General features: G+C 36.0%; 2 protein-coding genes across 2 annotated transcripts in view; one reads left to right on the forward strand and one right to left on the reverse strand.

The window, feature by feature from the left end:
* Window positions 1-21,015, forward strand: part of LOC108637685 (contactin-5-like) — a 544,569-nt gene that overhangs the window by 406,927 nt on the left and 116,627 nt on the right. The window lies entirely within an intron of this gene.
* LOC108637591 (adenylosuccinate synthetase isozyme 2-like) lies at window positions 1,157-20,087 on the reverse strand. The gene is made up of 2 exons (XM_018058860.1): window positions 19,860-20,087; window positions 1,157-2,040 (listed from the first exon to the last, which is right to left on the reverse strand). The coding sequence occupies exons 1-2, from the start codon at window positions 20,085-20,087 to the stop codon at window positions 1,165-1,167; spliced, it is 1,104 nt and encodes a 367-aa protein (XP_017914349.1). The 3' UTR covers window positions 1,157-1,164.

A 21,015-nucleotide genomic window follows, 5' to 3' on the forward strand; every position in this document is an offset into this window, starting at 1 on the left:
TTAAATCTTCTGCCCATTTTTTGCTTGGGTTTTTTGCTTTGCTTTATATTGAGCTGCATGATCTATTTTTATATTTTGGAGATTAATCCCTTGCCAGCTACTTCATTTGCAAATATTTTCTCCCATTTTGAAAGCTGTCTTTTTATTTTTTATGGAAGAAGAACTTAGGTTTCTGCTGTGCAGAAGACTTTAAGTTTAATTAGATCTCATTTGTTTGTTTTTCCCTTATTTTCATTACTCTAGGAGGAGGATCAAAACATATTGCTGCAATTTTTGTCAAAGACTGTTCTTCCTGTGTTTTCCTCTAAGAATGTTATAGTATCTGGCCTTACATTTAGATCGTCAATCCACTTTGAACTTATTTTTGTGTATGGTGTTGGAGAGTGTTCTAATTTCATTCTTTTCATGTAGTTGTTTAGTTTTCTCCAGCACCATTTATTGAAGAGACTGTCAGTTCCCCATTGTATATCTTGCCTCTTTTGTTCACAGATTAGGTGAACATAAGTGTGTGGCTTTATCTCTGGACTTTCTGGCCTGTTTCATTGCTATGCATTTCTGTTTTTGTGTAGATGGCATGACACTATACATGGAAAATCCTAAAGGTACCACCAGGAAACTACTAATCAATAAATTCAGTAAAGTTAAGGATACACAATTAATGCACAGAAATCTCTTGAATTCCTATATACTCAGAAAGAAAGATCAGAAAGAAAATAAGGAAACAATCCCACTTGCTATGGCAACAAACAAGAATAAAATATCTAGGACTAAATGTTTCCAAGGAGACAAAACATCTGTACTCAGAAAACTTTAAGGTACCCATGAAAGAAATCAAAGACGACAAAAACAAATGGAATGGTATATCATATTTTTGGATCAGAAGAATCGATATTGTGAGAATGACCATACTACCCAAAGCAATCTATATATTCAATGCAATCCCCATAGAACATCCAATGGATTTTTTCACAGAATTAGAACAAAAAATGTTACAATTTGCTTGGAAACAGAGAAAACCCTGAATAGATAGAGCAATCTTTGGAAACTAAAACAAAAGTCAGCAGTCTAGTCTGACCTCAGACTAGACTACAAACCCACAGTAATCAAGAGTGCACTACTGGCATCAAAAAAATTTTTAATAAATACTTGGATCACTGGAAATCCTTAGAAGAGCTGAATCATAGATTCTCTGGATTTACCTACACCAATCCATTTAACTGGAATTTGAAGTTCATCTTCAATAAATCGAACATAGTTTTGTGCATTAATAGGTAGTTCCTTAAAAGTCCTTGCATTTGATATGTCTGTGTTCCATCCTGGGAGAGTCTTATACTGAACTTCAACTTTATTTAAGACTTCTTGGTTTGCTGGAAAATGAGGTATAATTTCACCATCTAATTTGTATGCAACTCCAACTTTGATTTCTGTAAATATGTCCAAAATATCCAATTTGGTAAGCGCCAACGCGGTAAAGCCATTAATCATATGAGCATATTTGAGCAAAACAAGGTCCAACCAGCCACATCTTCTTTTCCTTCCTGTCGTTACACCAAACTCTCTACCCCTTGTTTGTAATAATTCTCCAATTTCATTGTCTTGCTCTGTAGGGAAGGCACCAATACCAACTCTAGTTGTATAAGCTTTCACAACTCCATACACTTCTCCAACGTTTTGAGGGGGCATACCCAAGCCAGTACACACACCTCCAACTGTACAGTTCGAAGAGGTCACAAAGGGATAAGTTCCAAAATCAATATATTTCCAGTGATGCAAGAAACACTCCTGGAGAGGCGGGGAAAGGACTTTCTTAAATATCTCGTTTATGATCTGCAAATTCCAAAAGACATTGAAGTGAGTTTTAAGCCCTACAGTTGTTTCCAGTCTTTGAGATGGATGGCTGGTGTGGAGATACACTTTGGCATTTTCCAGTGTCAGCTTCCTTAGCTGGCATAATTGCCAAATCATTTGTTGCTCCTGCTGCTCATGGTGCCACGTTTTCTTTGAATGTTTAGTAATAATATAATCAATGTTGTTTGAAATCTAAAATAGAATTACTTTCAGTGTAGTTTTCTTCATTATTGTTGTGTGACTGTGTGTTCATAGGTTTTACCTCTATTGAATGGTAAGAACAATTAATGCAGTTTTGCACAAATATTTTTACATTCTGATCATTCATTTCTGTCACTGTAACCTTTGTTGTTCGAAAGAAAATGATAAGAGAGGAGTCCTGTAAATTTTTGTAATGCTATAAATTCTGTTTAAATTGTGAACTGTTTATTTTCTGCTGAGACCATTGCAAATTTGAGCTTTGGTGGTAGGAAGGGATTATATTCATGAGTCCTCTAATTTGTACAGAACACAAAACTTATTTCTCTTGTGTAAATTATTTAACATATTGAACATTTGGGTAAATGTTCAAAGAAAAAAAAAAAGTGTTCCCTAAAATAACAATTGTAATGTTAAAAAACTTAGTCATTAAAAGATCTGTTGTGATATTTGGTGGATATTTTTCTTTAATTTCAGACATTAGTTCTGAAATGTATAGCTTTCTTAGCATTATTTCTAAAGTCGGATGGGTTGATATTTGAACATCGTGCCTGCCAGTATGCCTACAGAGTCATCTGTAAGTGTCCAGATGAAACCAACTTGTTGGTCATAATTTTGATCATGCCTTTATTTCTTCTTTCTTGAAAAAAAAAAAAAGGGTGTTATTTTGACTATTTGGCTTAACATACTGCATTGTAGATTATCCTTCAATGAACTATTTTAAATGTTTAAATTAGGTGCCACTTAAATTTATTTTATTATACCATCAATAGCTGATTAAAAAGAACCAACTATTTCTAGTAAAAAAAAAAAATTTTTAATAAATACTTGGGATACATCACTAAATAACACAGTGTTGGTACTTACCATGTGAAATTTATTTAATGGAGTCAACTATTTAACAACTAATCACACAGTTATGTAGAGTTAAGATAAAGACAAAGGGAGAAAAATGTCATCTTATAATTTTGGGAGACTGGATTTGTGTGAAGGCAAGGGTGAAAAAGTGATATTTAAACTGATAGCTAAAAAATTAAAAATTCAATACACATTTACTAGTCTCTGTATATGTGCTTGCTCATTTGTATATACATATGTGAGGCTGGGTAGATAGGTTGGTGAGATTAACAGCACTGCATGAAAAGGAGATAAGAGTGAAGATTCCAATCAAGGAAGGAGCTAGTGATTATATATTTATAAAAGATATAGTCAGTAATGGGAATAAAGAAATTGTAAACCTTTATGCATTAATGTTAAACTAATAAAGCAATCACTACTGGAATCTCAAGGAGAAATTGGTGAAAGATTAGAAGCAAACAATTTTAACTTTCAGTTCGGTTGCTCAGTCGTGTCTGATTCTTTGCCACCCATGAATTGCAACACGCCAGGCCTCCCTGTCCATCACCAACTCCCGAATTCACTCAAACTCACGTCCGTCGAGTCGGTGATGCCATCCAGCCATCTCATCCTCTGTTGTCCCCTTCTCCTCCTGCCCCCAATCCCTCCCAGCATCAGAGTCTTTTCCAATGAGTCAACTCTTCGCATGAGGTGGCCAAAGTACTGGAGTTTCAGCTTTAGCATCATTCCTTCCAAAGAAATCCCAGGGCTAATCTCCTTTAGAATGGACTGGTTGGATCTCCTTGCAGTCCAAGGGACTCTTAAGAGTCTTCTCCAACACCACAGTTCAAAAGCATCAATTCTTCGGCGCTCAGCTGTCTTCACAGTACAACTCTCACATTCATACATGACTACTGGAAAAACCATAGCCTTGACTAGACGGACTTTTGTTGGCAAAGTAATGTCTCTGCTTTTAAATATGCTGTCTAGGTTAGTCATAACTTCCCTTCCAAGGAGTAAGCGTCTTAATTTCATGGCTGCAGTCACCATCTGCAGTGATTTTGGAGCCCAAAAATATAAATTCTAACACTGTTTCCACTGTTTCCCTATCTATTTCCCATGAAGTGATGGGACTAGATGGCATAGAAGTTTATCATATGTCTATTAGTCATCTGTATTTCTAAGGATCAAAAAATAAATCAACATTAGAAAATCTATTCAATATAATATAGCACAGAAGTCAATAAACTAAAATTTGATTTTCTAGTCAGATACTGAAAGATTTATGTTTAATTTTAAAAACAATTGAGTGAAATACAAATTTATTTAAATTCTCTTACTTTCATTTATTCTGTTTAATTTTAAACCAATATTATAATATTTAATAAGTTTCTGAGACATTTCTTTAAAGCAGCAAAAAATGATAAGATTTCTTAATTTCCATCATGTAACCTAACAAGCATCTTAAAATTCTAATTGATTAGCTAAAACAAATGAAATAAGAAAAATTTAAGATGTAATATTGTTTAAAGGTGATAAAATAAGCTTTTTTGGAAATGTTATGTTTTTATGTCCAAAATTCAGAACAACCAGAATAAATATTATTTATAATTTCATAAATTATAATATTTAATATGGTAGCTAGGAAGGAATTCTAAAAGAAAAGGAAATGATTGTCACTAAACAAGGAAAACATAATTCCTAGGAATAATCTCTAAAAACAAAATAAAAACTATATTATTTGAAATGCAAATTCAATATTTTCATTGCTATAGTCGCATTGCATAAAAGCACCTGGAAAATAATAGATATTTAATTTATACTTATTGAGAGAATAAGTAGTTGAGTGAATAAATAAGTGAGCTTCTTGAAGCAACAACTGTATTATTGCCTTTACATTCTAGGTACAATTGAAATTTATCAAAGTAATTGCAATTCATAATATTAAAAAACAAATTAAACCCAGAGATTTCCTTTTACTTATTAGCTGTGTGATTTGGGCAACTGTATAGAATTTTTCTAAGTCTTGAGTTCTCACTACAAAGTACATAAGCAAAATTTAGAGTAGCAAGGGTACTTAACTAAAAGGATATTTTTGAAAGAATTATTAAATGAACAAAAAACATATAAAGCCCATCAGTTCAGTTCAGTCACTCAGTCATGTCTGACCCTTTGTGACCCCATGAATCGCAGCACGTCAGGCCTCCCTGTCCATCACCCATACCCGGAGTTCACACAAACTCATGTCCATCGAGTCAGTGACACCATCCAGCCATCTCATCCTCTGCTGTCCCCTTCTCCTCCTGCCTCAAATCCCTCCCAGCATCACGGTCTTATCCAATGAGTTAACTCTTCGCATGAGGTGGCCAAAGTATTGGAGTTTCAGCTTCAGCATCAGTCCTTCCAATGAATACCCAGGACTTATCTCGTTTAGGTTGGACTGGTTGGACCTCCTTGCAATCCAAGGGACTCTCAAGAGTCTTCTCCAACACCACAGTTCAAAAGCATCAATTCTTTGGCACTCAGCTTTCTTCACAGTCCAACTCTCACATCCATCCATGACCACTGGAAAAACCATAGCCTTGACTAGACAGATCTTTGTTGGCTAAGTAATGTCTCTGCTTTTGAATATGTTATCTAGGTTGGTCATAACTTCCAAGGAGTAAGCGTCTTTTAATTTCATGGCTGCAGTCATCATCTGCAGTGATTTTGGAGCCCAAGAAAGTAAAGTCTGACACTGTTTCCACTGTTTCCCCATCTACATCCCATGAAGTGATGGGACCAGATGCCATGATCTTAGTTTTTTGAATGTTGAGCTTTAAGCCAACTTTTTCACTCTCTTCTTTCACTTCATCAAGAGGCTCTTTATTTCCTCTTCACTTTCTGCCATAAGGGTGGTGTCATCTGCATATCTGAGGTTATTGATATTTCTCCCAGCAATTTTGATTCCAGCTTGTGCTTCTTCCAGTCCAGCGTTTCTCATGATGTACTCTGCGTATAAGTTAAATAAGCAGGGTGACAATATACAGCCTTGATGTACTCCTTTTTCTATTTGGAACCAGTTAGTTGTTCTAAGCCCAGTTCTAACAGTTGCTTCCCGACCTACATATAGGTTTCTCAAGAGGCAGGTCAGGTGGTCTGGTATTCCCATCTCTTTCAAAATTTTCCACAATTTACTGTGATCTACACAGTCACAGGCTTTGGCATAGTCAATAAGCAGAAATAGATGTTTTTTCTGGAACTCTCTTGCTTTTTGTATAGTAATATTACTGGGAGTGAATATTTATAAAAGTTGTTATTTTTCATCATCATTCTCATCATCACCATCAACATTGTCTTGCTCCCATTCTCCATAGTTTTTATAGATTCAGTTTGAAATGCCATTTGAGCTCTAAGCTTCTAAGATTACTACTATATTTCTGAGAACTATGGTTGGTCATAGCTTCTCTGTTCAAGAACATAGAATGCCTTACTTTTTCTTCTATCTAAAGATCAGCTCACCAGCCTAGATTTATTCCTTCAATAATAATTATTAAGTACCTAACATGGTGTCTGACACATAGTAGACATGCAATGAGCACTTGGTTAATGAAGCAAAGTAAATGAATGAAAAATCCTGAACCTCATTTAGTAAACATGGTGTTAGATGATGGATATAGGATTAGCATGCTTAATTCTGCACATAAATAGTAATAGCTAACATTTATTGAGGATTAGAGCTTCCTTGATGGCTCAGCTGGCAAAGACTCCACCTGCAGTGCAGGAAAGTACTTGCAATGCAGAAGACAACGCGAGTTTGATTGCTGGGTTGGAAAGATCCTCTGGAGAAGGAAATGGCAACACACTCTAGTATTCTTGCCTGAGAAATTCCATGGACAGAGGACCTTGGGGGGTTATAGCTCATGGGAGTGCAAGAGCTGGACACAATTTAGCAACTAAACCACCACCATTGCTGTTGCTAAGTCACTTCAGTCGTGTCCGACTCTGTGCTACCTCATAGACGGCAGGCCAACAAGCTCCTCCATCCCTTGGATTCTCCAGTACTCTTGGGATTCTCCAAGAGTACTGGAATGGGTCGCCATTGCCTCCTCTGCACCACCATTGAGGATTAACTAACTATAAGCCAAGGCCTGCTGCTGGATGAACTGTGGGCATGGTCCTCCTGATTACAGTGTTGGAGTGTTAATATTCCTACTGCACGGGTAAGGAAACTGAGGCTTAAAGAAGCTTGTCCACCATTACACTGGAAGTAGTAGTAAGAGAGACAGAGTTCAAATCCATGCTTTTCTAATTCTAGAGGCCAAGATCTTTTACCATGCAAATATCTTAGTTCTGTAAAATGACTTGAACAAGCTATGTAGAAAAGTCATTGACTCTCTAGCACTGGAACATTAAGTCTTCCTAGCCTTCTTAATTTCAGTGGACTAGACCAGGAGTCAACAAACTATAGCCCACAGGCTAAATCTTTGTTTTTATAGAGCCCACAAGCTAAGGATTTATTTTTACATTTTCAAATGGTTGAAAAATTCAAAACAATACTCTGTGACATGAAAATTATATGACCGTACTTGTATAATATGTTCAGTTTTGCTTTTTTGTCCTGAAAAGACTCAAATATTTATTATCTGACCCTTTACAGAAAATGTCTGTGAGCCTTGGATTAGATATGTGGGATGCCTTTCAGCAATATGAGCAATGCATATGACATAGCAAGTTTAAGGAAAAATGCGCCATAAGCAAACAGACATATCAGTTCTACAGAATTTCAGGAAACTATTTTCTTGTACTTCAGTGCAAAAGAGCTAGAGTAACTATCCAACAGAAAGAAAATTATACTGCTAGAATATTGAACCTAATGGTTAATATGAAGTGATTTCATTCTGTCAAGAATTTCTTAATATAATTGATGGAAATTTTCAAACAAAAGTAGTGTTTTCAGAAAGTTATTTAAATGTATCTTCTGCCTTAGAAAAGCTCTTCTCCAGTTTCATGGACATATATCATATAGGAAGAGAATAGTGCTTGACATTTACAGAGGTCTATTTGTAACAACTGCCCTTTTAAATGTGCATAATTCATTCATTCAATAATTTTTGAATGCCAGGCACTGGACTAATTAAGCATAGGTGATATCCTACAAATGACCTGGGCTTTGACCTGAAATAACTGATTGTTTTCACCGTTGATGTACTATATAATATGTGTGTTGCTGCACTTAGTAAAATCAACCCTCTCTAAAATTTGAGCATCACCAGAAACCACTTTACATATTAGTTCAGCCTAAATGAAGATCACAAATTATAACTCCTGAGATAACTGAATACTAGGAAAGGAAATAAAAAGTGCTACAAGGTCAGAGGAGATTTAGTCTAAGGCAAAGCATGAGATTTTTAGTAAAGATCGAAGGTAAGTTGAAAATTGATCTCTAGTCAGCTGAGTTATGAAATAAGGTAGCTCCCTAGGATTTTTTTGTTTAAATTAAACAGGATGTAAGTTATGTAAATACAACTGGTGAGGTTATAGCTTGTAAAAAAATGCAAATCTGTGCTGCTTGATTTAACTCTACAACAGCAAATGAGCTAAGGGAATCAAGAAAGCAAGCAATTTACATCTTAAAGTATTTGCTCGGGGGTCCAGGACTGTTCTGCGTGCTCTGCAATACTCACAGCAGTTGAAAACAAATTTGGCAGAACAAAGCACTCAAACACACACATTAGTCAACTATGGAAAGTCTTGATATAACCAAAGCAAAACTCAAAAGAAACCAATACACACATTTTCATGTACTTTGGGACTGGGTTGGATTTAGGAGGTGAAAATCTATTGCTCTGCTAAAATGTTTAGTGGTCAAATTCAAAAATACAATTTCATACTTAGATGAAAATTTTATTTAAAAAAATCTACCCACCAGGAAATTATATTTTTCAGTATATATATGGATAAGAAACATTATAGTTGGGTTGTCCAGAGGGCATAATTGTAAAGAGAAGTTAGCAAAGCTAAAAACTGCATTTAGGATTGGAGAGAGATACAACGGGGGGGGGGGGGGGGGGGGGGGGGGGGGGGGGGGGGGTGGAGGGGGCTTCTATTAAAATATGGTGAAGTCCCAGAAATCCCTGATATTAATAGAAATAAATTAGATTTTTTAAAATGAGGATCATCCTAAATTCACATAAAGTAGAAGAGCAGACATTTCTGTAAAAAATTCTTCTACAGTTATTCCAACTGCATAAAGCCATCTGGTGGTTTGGAGGTGTTATTGCAATCTCGTCTTCATATTCTACAAATGAGGAAGGAAATCATGATGTCTAATGGCTCATCATTTACCAAAAAGTATAACTTCGAAGTAATTCATTTAATTATTATCTCCTATATTACAAAGATTGGAGCTGTTTCTGTATACTTTAAAATATATTTTACTTAATTTTGAAACACATAGTCTGTTATGTGTCAGACATCATGTGAAAACCTTTAAAATATAATTCATTGTGATGAATATAATGTTTCAAAATGCATAATTTAGAAGATAAGCATGACACATTTTATCAATTATAATGACAGAATATTCATTTCAGCACTTTTCCTGTTTATTTTCCTTAGATCTATCATCATAAAACTACAGAATACTGTAGCCTTATCAATAAATGGTATACATTTTTATAGTGATAACGTTTTCTTATTTCAGTTGTCAATCATCAAAATATAAATACAAAATATAAAAAGTGTTTCATTTGATATTCAATGCAGTAATAGAGACTAGTTAAGAGTACTCATTCATATATATTTTATGATTTGTATATATATTTTATTATATAGATATGTTTACCGATTGAAATAAATTCTGAAGGATAGATAATATATAATTGCACATAAAAATAGGCTCTGAATGATAGTGAGAATCATAGGTGGTATGTTAAATTCATGGAATATTTAGCATCTTAGAGATCATCTTGTCGAGGCTTGAAAAGGTGTTCTTCAGGATAAATCTTACTACACAAAAAACTAAAACACTAAAGTGTTCCCTTTAGTTTGCACGGTGTTTATTAAACACGTGTAAATGTCTTTGTGTGAGGAATACTGTCTCCATTTTATCTAGTTTCCACCATGAGTATTGTTTTTCCCATTTAATTGAGATATAACTGACACACAATACCACATAAGTTTAAGGTATACCGCATAATGATATGATTTATATACATCATGAAATTATTATCCCGAGTTTAGTGAACAAGCATCATCTCATATAGATACAGAAAAAAACAAATAGAAAAGACTATTTTTCTTGTGATGAGAACTCAGGATTTACTGTCTTAACAACTTTCATATATAACATAGAGATAGCAGTGTTAATTATATGTATCATGCTGTACATTACGTCCCTAGTGCTTATTTATCTTGAAACTAGGTATTTGTACTTTTTGACTGCCTTCATGCAATTTCTCCTGCCCCTCCCTCCTGCCTCTGATAAACACAAACTTGATATGTTTTTTATGAGCTTGTTCAGTTGTTTTTGAAATATAATTGCGGTACAACATTAAGTTAGTTCCTGGTACACAATATAGTAATTAGTTATCTCTATACATGTAAATATGATCACAATTATTAGTCTACTTATCATCTTTTACCATACAAAGTTATTTCATAGTTATTGACTTCTTCCACACTGTATATTTCGTATCTGTGGCTCACTTATTTCGTAACTGAAAGTTTGTATTTACAAATTTCCTTTACCTATTCCTTCCCTCTCCTGAACCCCTCCTCCCTGGCAACCACTTGTTTGTTCACAACTTCCTAACTCTTTCTATTCAGTTATGCTTGTTCATATTTTTTTTGAAGATTCCACATATGAGTGGAAATCATACAGTATTTGTTTTTTGTCTGACTTATTTCGCTTAGCATAACACCTTCTAGGTCTATCCATGTTGTCACAGATGGCAAGATTCTATTCTTTCTTATGGCTGAGCAATAATTTCATTATATAGAAATATATATATATGAGACATTTTCATTATTAGTTTATCTATTTTAAAAGGTTTTTATGTGAAACATTTTTAAAGTCTTTTTTAATATGTTTCTATATTGCTTCTGTTTGTGTATGTGTATTTTCATTTTTTGTTTTTGCTTATTTTTTAAAGTAATTATTGACAATTATGAACTCACTGCCATTTTGTTAATTTTTTGTTATTGTTGTGTAGTATTTTACTGTTGTTGTTCTTTTCTTCTTTTACTCTCTTCCCTTGTAATTTGGGGACTGTATTTAGTGATATATTTGGATTCTGTTTTCTTTTGTGTGTGTATCTGTATTTGATAGATTTTTAGTTTGCGGCTATCATGAGGAATGGCTCCCCTGGTGGCTCAGACAGTAAAGATTCTGCCTGAAATGCAAAAGACCCAGGTTCGATCCCTGGGTTGGAAAGGTGCCCTGGAGAAGGAAATGGAAACCCACTCCAGTATTCTTACCTGGAGAATCATCTGAACAGAAGATCCTGGCAGGCTACAATCCATGGGGGTCACAAAAAGTTGGACACCATTGAGTGATTATCATTTTCACCATGAGGCATACATATACATATATATGCATACATATCTTAAGTTCAAGGAAATTTCTAAACCCTGCATTTTTACTCCACTACTCTGTTTGTTTCTGACATCATATTTTATATCATTTTATTTTGTGCATCTCAATTACATATTGTAGATATGTAGAAAAAGTTACTCTTTTTCTCTTTTAAACTCGTAGTAAATTTATACATGGTTGATTTAGCACCCTTACTGTATATTTGCTGTTACCAATTTTATTTTTCCTTTTGTAGTCATTATATTTCAAGGTTTTTTTTTTTTTTTTGCTTAGAGAAATCTCTTTAACATTTCTTATAAAGCTGGTTTGGTCATGCTGGACTCTTAGCTTTTGCTTGTCTATAACTATGATCTTTCCATCAAATCTGAATGAAAACCTTGCCACATATAGTATCCCTTGTTGTTCCATTGTATCACTTTAAAGATATTTCTGTGCTCCCTTCTTGCTTGCAAAGTTTCTGCTGAAAATCAGCTGATAGCAACATAGGAATTTGTTTATTCATAATTTGCTGCTTTTCTTTTGCTTTTTAAAATATTTTCACTTTATTTTAATTTTTTTTTTTTTTTCCATTTTAGTTACAGTGAGTCTTGGCTGGTCCTCTTTGGTTTAGTCTTGTTTGGAACTCTCTATGCTTCCTGGACTTGAATGTTTATTGCCTTTCCCAGGTAAAGGGAAGTTTTTAGCCACTATGTCTTCAAATATATTCTTTCACCATCTCTTTCTCTCTTCTTCTCCTGGGATCTCTATAATTTGTTTATTAATATGTTTGATGTGGTTGCACTGTCTCTTAAACTATTTTTATTTCTTTTCTTTTTGCTTTCTCTGTTCACCTCAGTGATTTCCACTACTCTCTCTTCTAGCCCACTGTTGTGTTTCTCTTTATTATCTAATCTACTGTTAATGCCTTATAGTGTATTTTAACTTTTTTAGACTATTTACCTAAGTTTGGTTCTTTTTTATATTTTCTCACTTTATTAAAATTTTCTAACTTCTCTATTTATCCAAACATATCTTGAATTCTTTGAACATCTTTATGATCATTACCTTGAACTCTCTAACAGGGAGATTGCACATATCTCTATTTCACGTATTTATTCTTCTCAAGTTTATCTTGTTCTTTATTAGGAAAATATTCTTTTGTCACCTCATTTTGCCTAATCTGCTGTTTTTACTTCTTTGTATTTGGTAGGCTGTCTATATCACTTGACCTTGGAAAAGTAGCTTTTTATAGGAGATGTCATATGCTTCCCAGCAGTGCACTCTGTTCTGGCCACCCAGAGCACTAAGGTTGCCCTGAATGCTGGCTTATGTGGCTGGATTATTGTGGGTAGTCTAATAGACATGGCTGTCCCTTAGTCCAGTTGGTTGTCAGGCCTTCTCTGGTGCATCATCTGCCAGCTGCTGAGGGGGAGGGTTAGGATAAAGTGCAGTCTAAGTAGTGAACATACCATGTCCTCACCCCTCCTACTAGTCTTTTTGTTTCCTTCTTTAATTTTTTATCTGTAGATCTTTTCTGCAAGTCTCCTGGTTTTTCTCATCAATAGCTGTTCTCTAATAGTTGTAGTTTTGGAGTTCCCATGATTAAGAGATGAATGCAGGGCCTTCCTATGCTGCCATCTTGGCCACTCCCCCTTCACAATTGTTATACTTTCAACAGCACAAGCATTCTTGAGCAACCAAAATCCCTGATTTATAAATGAAGAAGAAAACACAGGAAGGTTAAACTACAAATTGCATAGCTAAATAGTGGAAGAGTTAAATTTAGCATTAATCTCATGATTCTCACAGAAGTGTTTTTTATAACATGAATAATAAACACAGTTATAATGACTTTCATTTACTGTGGTTTGCCATGTGTTATACTAATATATTACTATATTTAAGACTTACAAAAATTTTATGAGATAGTTTTCTTATCTTCAATTCACAGATAAAGAAGCTGAGATAAAAACAGTGAAGTAGCTTGTCTAAATTTGGCTCCGCTCAACCGTCTTTTACTTAATGAGTGTCATCTCTGCTTTTAATTTGTAAAACTCTATAGCTTGTCCTCAAATGTTAGAATTTGTGGATCTTTTATACTATAGCTCAAAGTACTTAGAAAAAAAAATTTAGGTTTATAATTAGAAGTTGAAAGATATATCTCTCTAAAATTTTTAGAGGAAAATATTCTCTATTAAGTGCTTTTTATTGGTTAGTTATATAAATAACCTGTTTTTATATGTCAGGGATTTTTTTCGCAATAATCTTATAACATGTATAAAATTAATTATCTCATTTTGCCTGAGAAGTAAAGCACAGTCAAGTAAAATAATTTGTTCAGTCGCTCAGTCATGTCTGAATCATTGCACAAGGTAACCATTAATAAATAGTGATACTAGAATTTGAACCTAAATTTTTTGTTTTCAAAGCCCTTATTTTTATAGCCATATTTTAAAAGATATTTTTAAGGTTAAACCCTAGAGGGAGAGTATTTCAGGCAGAGAGAACAGCTAGGGCAAGGACCTGAGAATATTACAATGAACATAGAAAACAAAGATCCCTGCCTTCATAGACCTTGAACTCTATATGTTGAGGACAAAACAGACAAGACGAGTAAATAGTGTGTTTGCAGTTAGGTGCTAAATAAAACAAGCTTAATTAAGGAAAGGGAATAAAGGATGTGTGGAGGGTGATGGGGGTTCATACTTTTCAATAAATTATTCAGGAAATCTCTCTCTGTGAAGGTGACATTGACAGAAAAATCTAAAAAGGAAATGATGATAGTCATTAGTTTATCTGAGTGGAGGAAGGTAAGTGTTCTAGATGGAGGAAGCAACAAGGACAAATGCACTAAGGCAGGATAATACTGATAAATTTTGGTGTATTTAATAAAAAGCAAGGAAGCTACTGAGCTAGAATGGAGAAGAGGAGTATGCATGTAGTCGTAAGAGATTGCATCAAAAATCTCTAGGGCCTGTAGGCCAATGTAAGTAGTTTTCATCCTCTAAGTAAGATAGAAACCCATTTAGGGCATTTGATAATAAATTTATTTTAAAAGAACCAATTTTGACTACTGTGCTGATAAATTTAAACAGCAAAGGAAAGATAAGGGACACCAGTAGGATGATATCACAACAATCAAGGTGAGATACCTAGATGAAAGTTGTAGAGGAAGTTTGATGTTATTGTATTCTGGCTATATTATGAAATAATATCAGAAGGGCTTTCTCATGAATTGTATGTAAAGTGTGAGTGACATACTGAATTACAAACTATTTGTATACCTTTTTAGGAATTAGAAGGATGGAATAATTACTCTGATGGCAAATATTATGGTAATCATAGATTCATAGGTGAAAATGGGAGTCCCAATAAGATATGTTATGTTTGCAGTACTTATTAAACATTTACATGGAAATGTAAAATAAACTGTGTGTGTAACTGTGGATATGCATGTTTGAGTGCGGGTTTGTGCATGTGTGTATGTGTGTTCCCATCTCTTTTAGAATTTTCCACAGTTTATTGTGATCCACACAGTCAAAGGCTTTGGCATAGTCAATAGAGCAGAAATAAATATTTTTCTGGAACTCCTTTGCTTTTTCCATGATCCAGTGGATATTGGAAATTTGATCTCTGGTTCCTCTGCCTTTTCTAAAACCAGCTTGAACATCTGGAAGTTCACAGTTCACGTATTGCTGAAGCCTGGCTTGGAGAATTTTGAGCATTACTTTACTAGCGTGTGAGATGAGTGCAATTGTGCAGTAGTTTGAGCATTCTTTGGCATTGAATTTCTTTGGGATTGGAATGAAAACTGACCTTTTTCAGTCCTGTGGCCACTGCTGAGTTTTCCAAATTTGCTGGCATATTGAGTGCAGCACTTTCACAGCATCATCTTTCAGGATTTGAATTAGCACAACTAGAATGCCTGGAGAATCCCATGGACAGAGGAGCCTGGTAGGCTGCAGTCCATGGGGTCGCTGGAAGTCGGATAGGACTGAGCGACTTCACTTTTACTTTTCACTTTCATGCATTGGCAGAAGGATAATGGCAACCCACTCCAGTGTTCTTGCCTGGAGATTCCCAGGGACGGGGGAGCCTGGTGGGCTGCCGTTTATGGGGTTGCACAGAGTTGGACCCGACTGAAGTGACTTAGCAGCATATATATATATATAGTTATATATAAGTGAGAGTGAAGTCGCTTAGTCGTGTCCAACTCTTTGCGACCCCGTGGACTGTAGCCTACCAGGTTCCTCCGTCCATGGGGTTCTCCAGGCAAGAATACTGGAGTGGGTTGCCATTTCCTTCTCCAGGGGATCTTCCTGACCCAGGGATCGAATCTGGGTCTCCCTCATTGCAGGCAGATGCTTTAACCTCTGAGCCACCAGGGATGCCACTATATTTTTATATACAATTTGTTTTATTTAGAGAGCAAATTTTAGCATTTAAGATGATTTCGCCATATATCACATTCACAGTTGAAGTGGATTTTTATAACACACATCAAGATACCAAAGAAAAGGCCTAAAATAAAAAATACTTTTATCACATTCTTTGATAACTTATCTTTTTTACAAAAGAATTTGCAATTTAATGTTTCACTTATAATGTAGTTAAAATCATGTCTTTCAAAGCACACAGACATTGGTGTGCTTTGATTTCCTTTTAATAATTGAATCCTTTGGATGGATAATTTGTGTGTGATAATATAAAATGTGAAATGGTAACCCACAATAAAAGATTACTCATCTGATCTGTTAAATATATCCACAGAAACAATGAGAATGGGAAACTTTTATCATAATAAAATCTTCTGAGATACCACTAATTAACCCCATTGATGGTCTCCAAAGACTAATTTTATTAAATAACAAACATTTTCAAAAGGTGATATGGTATCCCATTCACAGATGACTTATAACAAATATATTAAAGAATTACATCATGTGATATAATAGAAAAATGCTTTTAAAAATCACATTGATCAAAACACTACATTAAGAGTATCAAAAATACTCTAGATTAAAAATGTGCTAGTTCCCCAAATCAATTTGTCTATCCTGGAAGTCCAAATCTTTACCGGCTATGAGTTTTTATTCTTATTATTTAACCTTAGTGAATGACAGTATGACAGTATCTTCATCAATAAGTGAGGATAATAAGCCCTTCCCAATGTGTTTACAAATTGATTAAAATCTCATGAGCTCATACATGACAAGAAAAATCCACAAATTTCACATTTCTATGGATTTCAAAGGTACCATTTAATTATCAAATATTTATTTAAAAACTATTATTTTTAAGAATCTTGCTTGTTATGAGAGTATCTTAGGAAGACTTTGCATGCAAACAGATACATATTAAAAATGCTAATTTTATTCTCTCCCAAAATGGATTAGTTTTTCATTCTTCACAGGTTTTTTCACTTCTAATCACCTGTCAGAGAATAATTTTTAGTACGAATTGCTTATGAAGGTTATTTTTAAATACCTAAATGAAACTTGGTCTAACTTCCATATACTGAATTGTTTTCTCCTAAGACATTGTATCACTGATCCTGCTCACAGCACCAATTGTCTTGCTGCTTACACAGTTCACACTGTTCGCTGAACCCAGGGTAGGCAAGGCATGAGCTAAGAGGCTGGAAGGAAACTCAAGGAGCTGTAAGAACTGCAGACCTGGCTGGCACGGCAGCTTCAACACAGCCTCTCTCCTGGCTGATGCAGCAGCCATACTAGCAGCCATAATATAATCATAACACAGCCATGACGTAGCCAAAACATAACCTCATATAACGTAACTACAATGGCAATCCAATCTAGCTCCAATGCAGCAGCTGCCAGGGTTTTCATGGTGAGGTTCCTACAGGCATGCTGGAAAAAGGAGCACGTGACCAAGTGAGTACCTCATATGGGCATGTGTAGTGCTACAAGTGATCTCAGCTCTTCCTTATTCTTCAGTGGCTGAGTGTGTCCAACTGTTTGTGACCCCATGGATTGTAGCATGTCAGCCTTTTCTGTCCTTCACTTTTCTGTCCTTGCTCAAACTCATGTCCATTGACTTGGAGATGTCATTCAACCATCTGGTCCTCTGTTGACCCTCTCCTCCTGCCTCTAATTATTATTTTCAAAATGTGGGGCAAGAGCCATAAGCCATGGGATGAGAGAGGCTAACCATGCAATCTTGTCTAATTTGCTCTTTCCCTGCATACATATTTTGAAGCAACCACATTGAAATCGATTTGCCTACTCACTATTATTAATGATGCTGTGAAAGGGCTGCACTCAGTGTGCCAGCAAATTTGGAAAATTCAGCAGTGGTCACAGGAAAAGGTCAGTTTTTATTCCAATTCCAAAGAAAGGCAATGCCAAAGAATACTCAAACTATTGCACAATTGGAATCATCTCATCTCACATGCTAGCAAAGTAATGCTCAAAATTCTCAAAGCCAGGCTTCAATAGTACATGAACCATGAAATTCCAGATGTTCAAGCTGGATTTAGAAAAGACAGAGGAACCAGAGATCAAATTGCCAATGTCTGTTGGAGCATCAAAAAAGCAAGAGAGTTACAGAAAATCATCGACTTCTGCTTTATCGACTATGCGAAAGCCTTTGACTTTGTGTATCACCACAAACTGTGGAAAATTCTTAGAGATAAGAATACCAGACCACCTGACCTGCCTCTTGAGAAATCCTGCAGGTCAGGAAGCAATAGTTAGAACTGGACATGGAACAACAGACTGGTTACAAATAGGGAAAGGAGTATATCAAAGCTGTATATTGTCACCCTGCTTATTCAACTTCTATGCAGAGTACATCATGAGAAATGCTGGACTGGATGAAGCACAAGCTGGAATCAAGGTTGCCAGGAAAAATATCAATAACCTCAGATATGCAGATGACACCACCCTTATGGCAGAAAGTGAACAAGAACTATAGAGCCTCTTAAAGAAAGTGAAAGAGGAGAGTGAAAAGATGGCTTAAAACTCAACATTCAGGAAATGAAGACCATGGCATCTGGTCCAGAACTTTACAGCAATTAGATGAGGAAACAATGGAAATAGTGACAGACTTAATTTGGGGGGGGGTAGCTCCAAAATCACTGCAGATGGAGACTGCAGTTCAGTTCAGTTCAGTTCAGTTGCTCAGTCGTGTCCGACTCTTTGCAACCCCATGAATCGCAGCACGCTAGGCCTCCCTGTTCATCACCATCTCCCTGAGTTCACTCAGACTCATGTCCATCCGAGTCCTGTGATGCCATCCTAGCCATCTCATCCTCGGTCGTCCCCTTCTCTTCCTGTCCCCAATCCTCCCCAGCATCAGAGATTTTTTCAATGAGTCAACTCTTCTCATGAGGTGGCCAAAGTACTGGAGCTTCAGCTTTAGCATCATTCTTTCCAAAGAAATCCCAGGGTTGATCTCCTTCAGAATGGACTGGTTGGATCTCCTTGCAGTCCAAGGGACTCTCAAGAGTCTTCTCCAACACCACAGTTCAAAAGCATCAATTCTTCAGCGCCCAGCCTTCTTCACAGTCCAACTCTCACATCCATACATGACCACAGGAAAAACCATAGCCTTGACTAGATGGATCTTTGTTGACAAAGTAATGTCTCTGCTTTTGAATATGCTATCTAGGTTGGTGATAACTTTTCTTCCAAGGAGTAAGCGTCTTTTAATTTCATGACTGCAGTCACCATCTGCAGTGATTCTGGAGCCCAAAAAAATAAAGTCTGACACTGTTTCCACTGTTTCCCCATCTATTTCCCACGAAGTGATGGGACTGGATGCCATGATCTTCGTTTTCTGAATGTTGAGCTTTAGGCTATATATATATATATCTCCACCCCTTGAATCTCCACCTTTCCATCCCACTCCTCTAGGTCATCACTGAGTACCAGGCCGAGCTCCTTATGTTATATAGCAGCTTTCAACTAGCTGTCTCTTTTACACATGATCCTTTATATAAGTCAATGCTATTTTCTCAGTTCATCCATCTCACCCTTTCCTTCTCCCACTGTATCCACAAATCTGTTCTCTCTGCCTACATCTCCATTCCTTCCCTGCACATAGATACCATTTTTCTAAATTTCTGTCCATCCATTTTTCTATTTCCCTTTGTACTACTAACATTTTAGAATATCGAAGATAGTTTCTCAGTGACATGTGACCAATTTTTATTACAGGTTATTTACACTGAACACATAAAATCTGACAATGATCTAAATATCTTGATGATAATAACAGGAGCAACAACATTGATGAAAGACTTCAATATGCAATCGCTTTGCAAAGGAGACAGCAAATCCCAAGTCAATATAAGAGAATGTGTCCATCATTTTTGGACTTCCCAGGTGACTCAAATGGTAAAGAACCTGCCTGCAAATGCAGGAGATGTAAGAGACTCCTGGGCCCTGGGAAGCACAAGCGGAGGTGGTGGTGGTCTCCTTAAATCAGGAAGTGGTGGATAAATTTTTACAGGTTTGCATAGAGGGGGAGGGGGCTCGCCAGGGCGTCCGCCTGCAGCGACCTGTAAGCCCTCTCCTTCCTCAGGAGGTAGAGCACAGTCTCCCTGCTTTTCTTCGTCAAGGGCAGAAAACATGATCTGCACAGAAGGTGGAGACCCACCATCCACTGCTATAGCCTCCCCCATAGGCTATCTAACAGCCTCAGGACAGGACATTTCTAATCATATTTCACAGAGCAAAAGCATCTACAGAAATCTTTTCTGGCTCATGCAAAGTATAAAACAAACGTAGAAATTTAGACAGTTTTCCTGTGCTTACTTTAATGCCTCTATGGGCTAACATATGAAGTGATAGTTCAATAAACATTTGTCTATTCTTAGATGCAGAGAAACCCATTCTTCTAGAGAATATTCTTATTGATTCTATACCCTCCTCACCCTGCCTAAACGGCAGAGGGGTGCTGGTCACCCACAGGTACAGTCTAACCATCCCGCATTACAATCTCATATTACTTACTCTTCAGTGTCCCCTGTTCTGGATGCCACTTTCTGGAGTCCAACTCCAGCAGCCAGGGATGCAACCTGAAGAGGTGAATGGTGTTGGTGATGAGACAGCCTCTCATTTTTCTATGGACTGCCTGTTTATTCCAAGTTTAAGATTCTTCTTTATACTTTTACAAAAACTTTAGGCCAGAGGTTTGACATTTTCAGTTCCCCCTCTCCCAGATTCATTATCTCCATAAGTTATTGTTGATTCTCAAACAGAGTTCCTGCTTCAGTGATTCTATGAGAATCAACCTTATCATCTATTATCTATCTCCTCTAATGTGTCCTATAGTTACTTGTGATTACATTGTAACTCATGCTACATTCCTCAGTTTACTACTTATCTTCCTAAGTCCTGTTTGCCCCTAACATCTTGAGCTCACTATCTCTTAAAAAGGCTTCTAGCTATAGTGTCTCTAAAAATTCCTAACTTCTATAAGCTATAGTAAAATATGCTAACTTTACAACGTTCCTTAAATCTTTAACTTCTAACTGTTTTAATTATTTCTAAGCCCTAAATTCAGTGAACTCCTTTGCCATAAACATTCTCCTCACAAATAGGCTTCAG

This window comes from Capra hircus, chromosome 15 (genome assembly GCF_001704415.2).
Source record: "Capra hircus breed San Clemente chromosome 15, ASM170441v1, whole genome shotgun sequence".
Classification (NCBI taxonomy): domain Eukaryota; kingdom Metazoa; phylum Chordata; class Mammalia; order Artiodactyla; family Bovidae; genus Capra; species Capra hircus.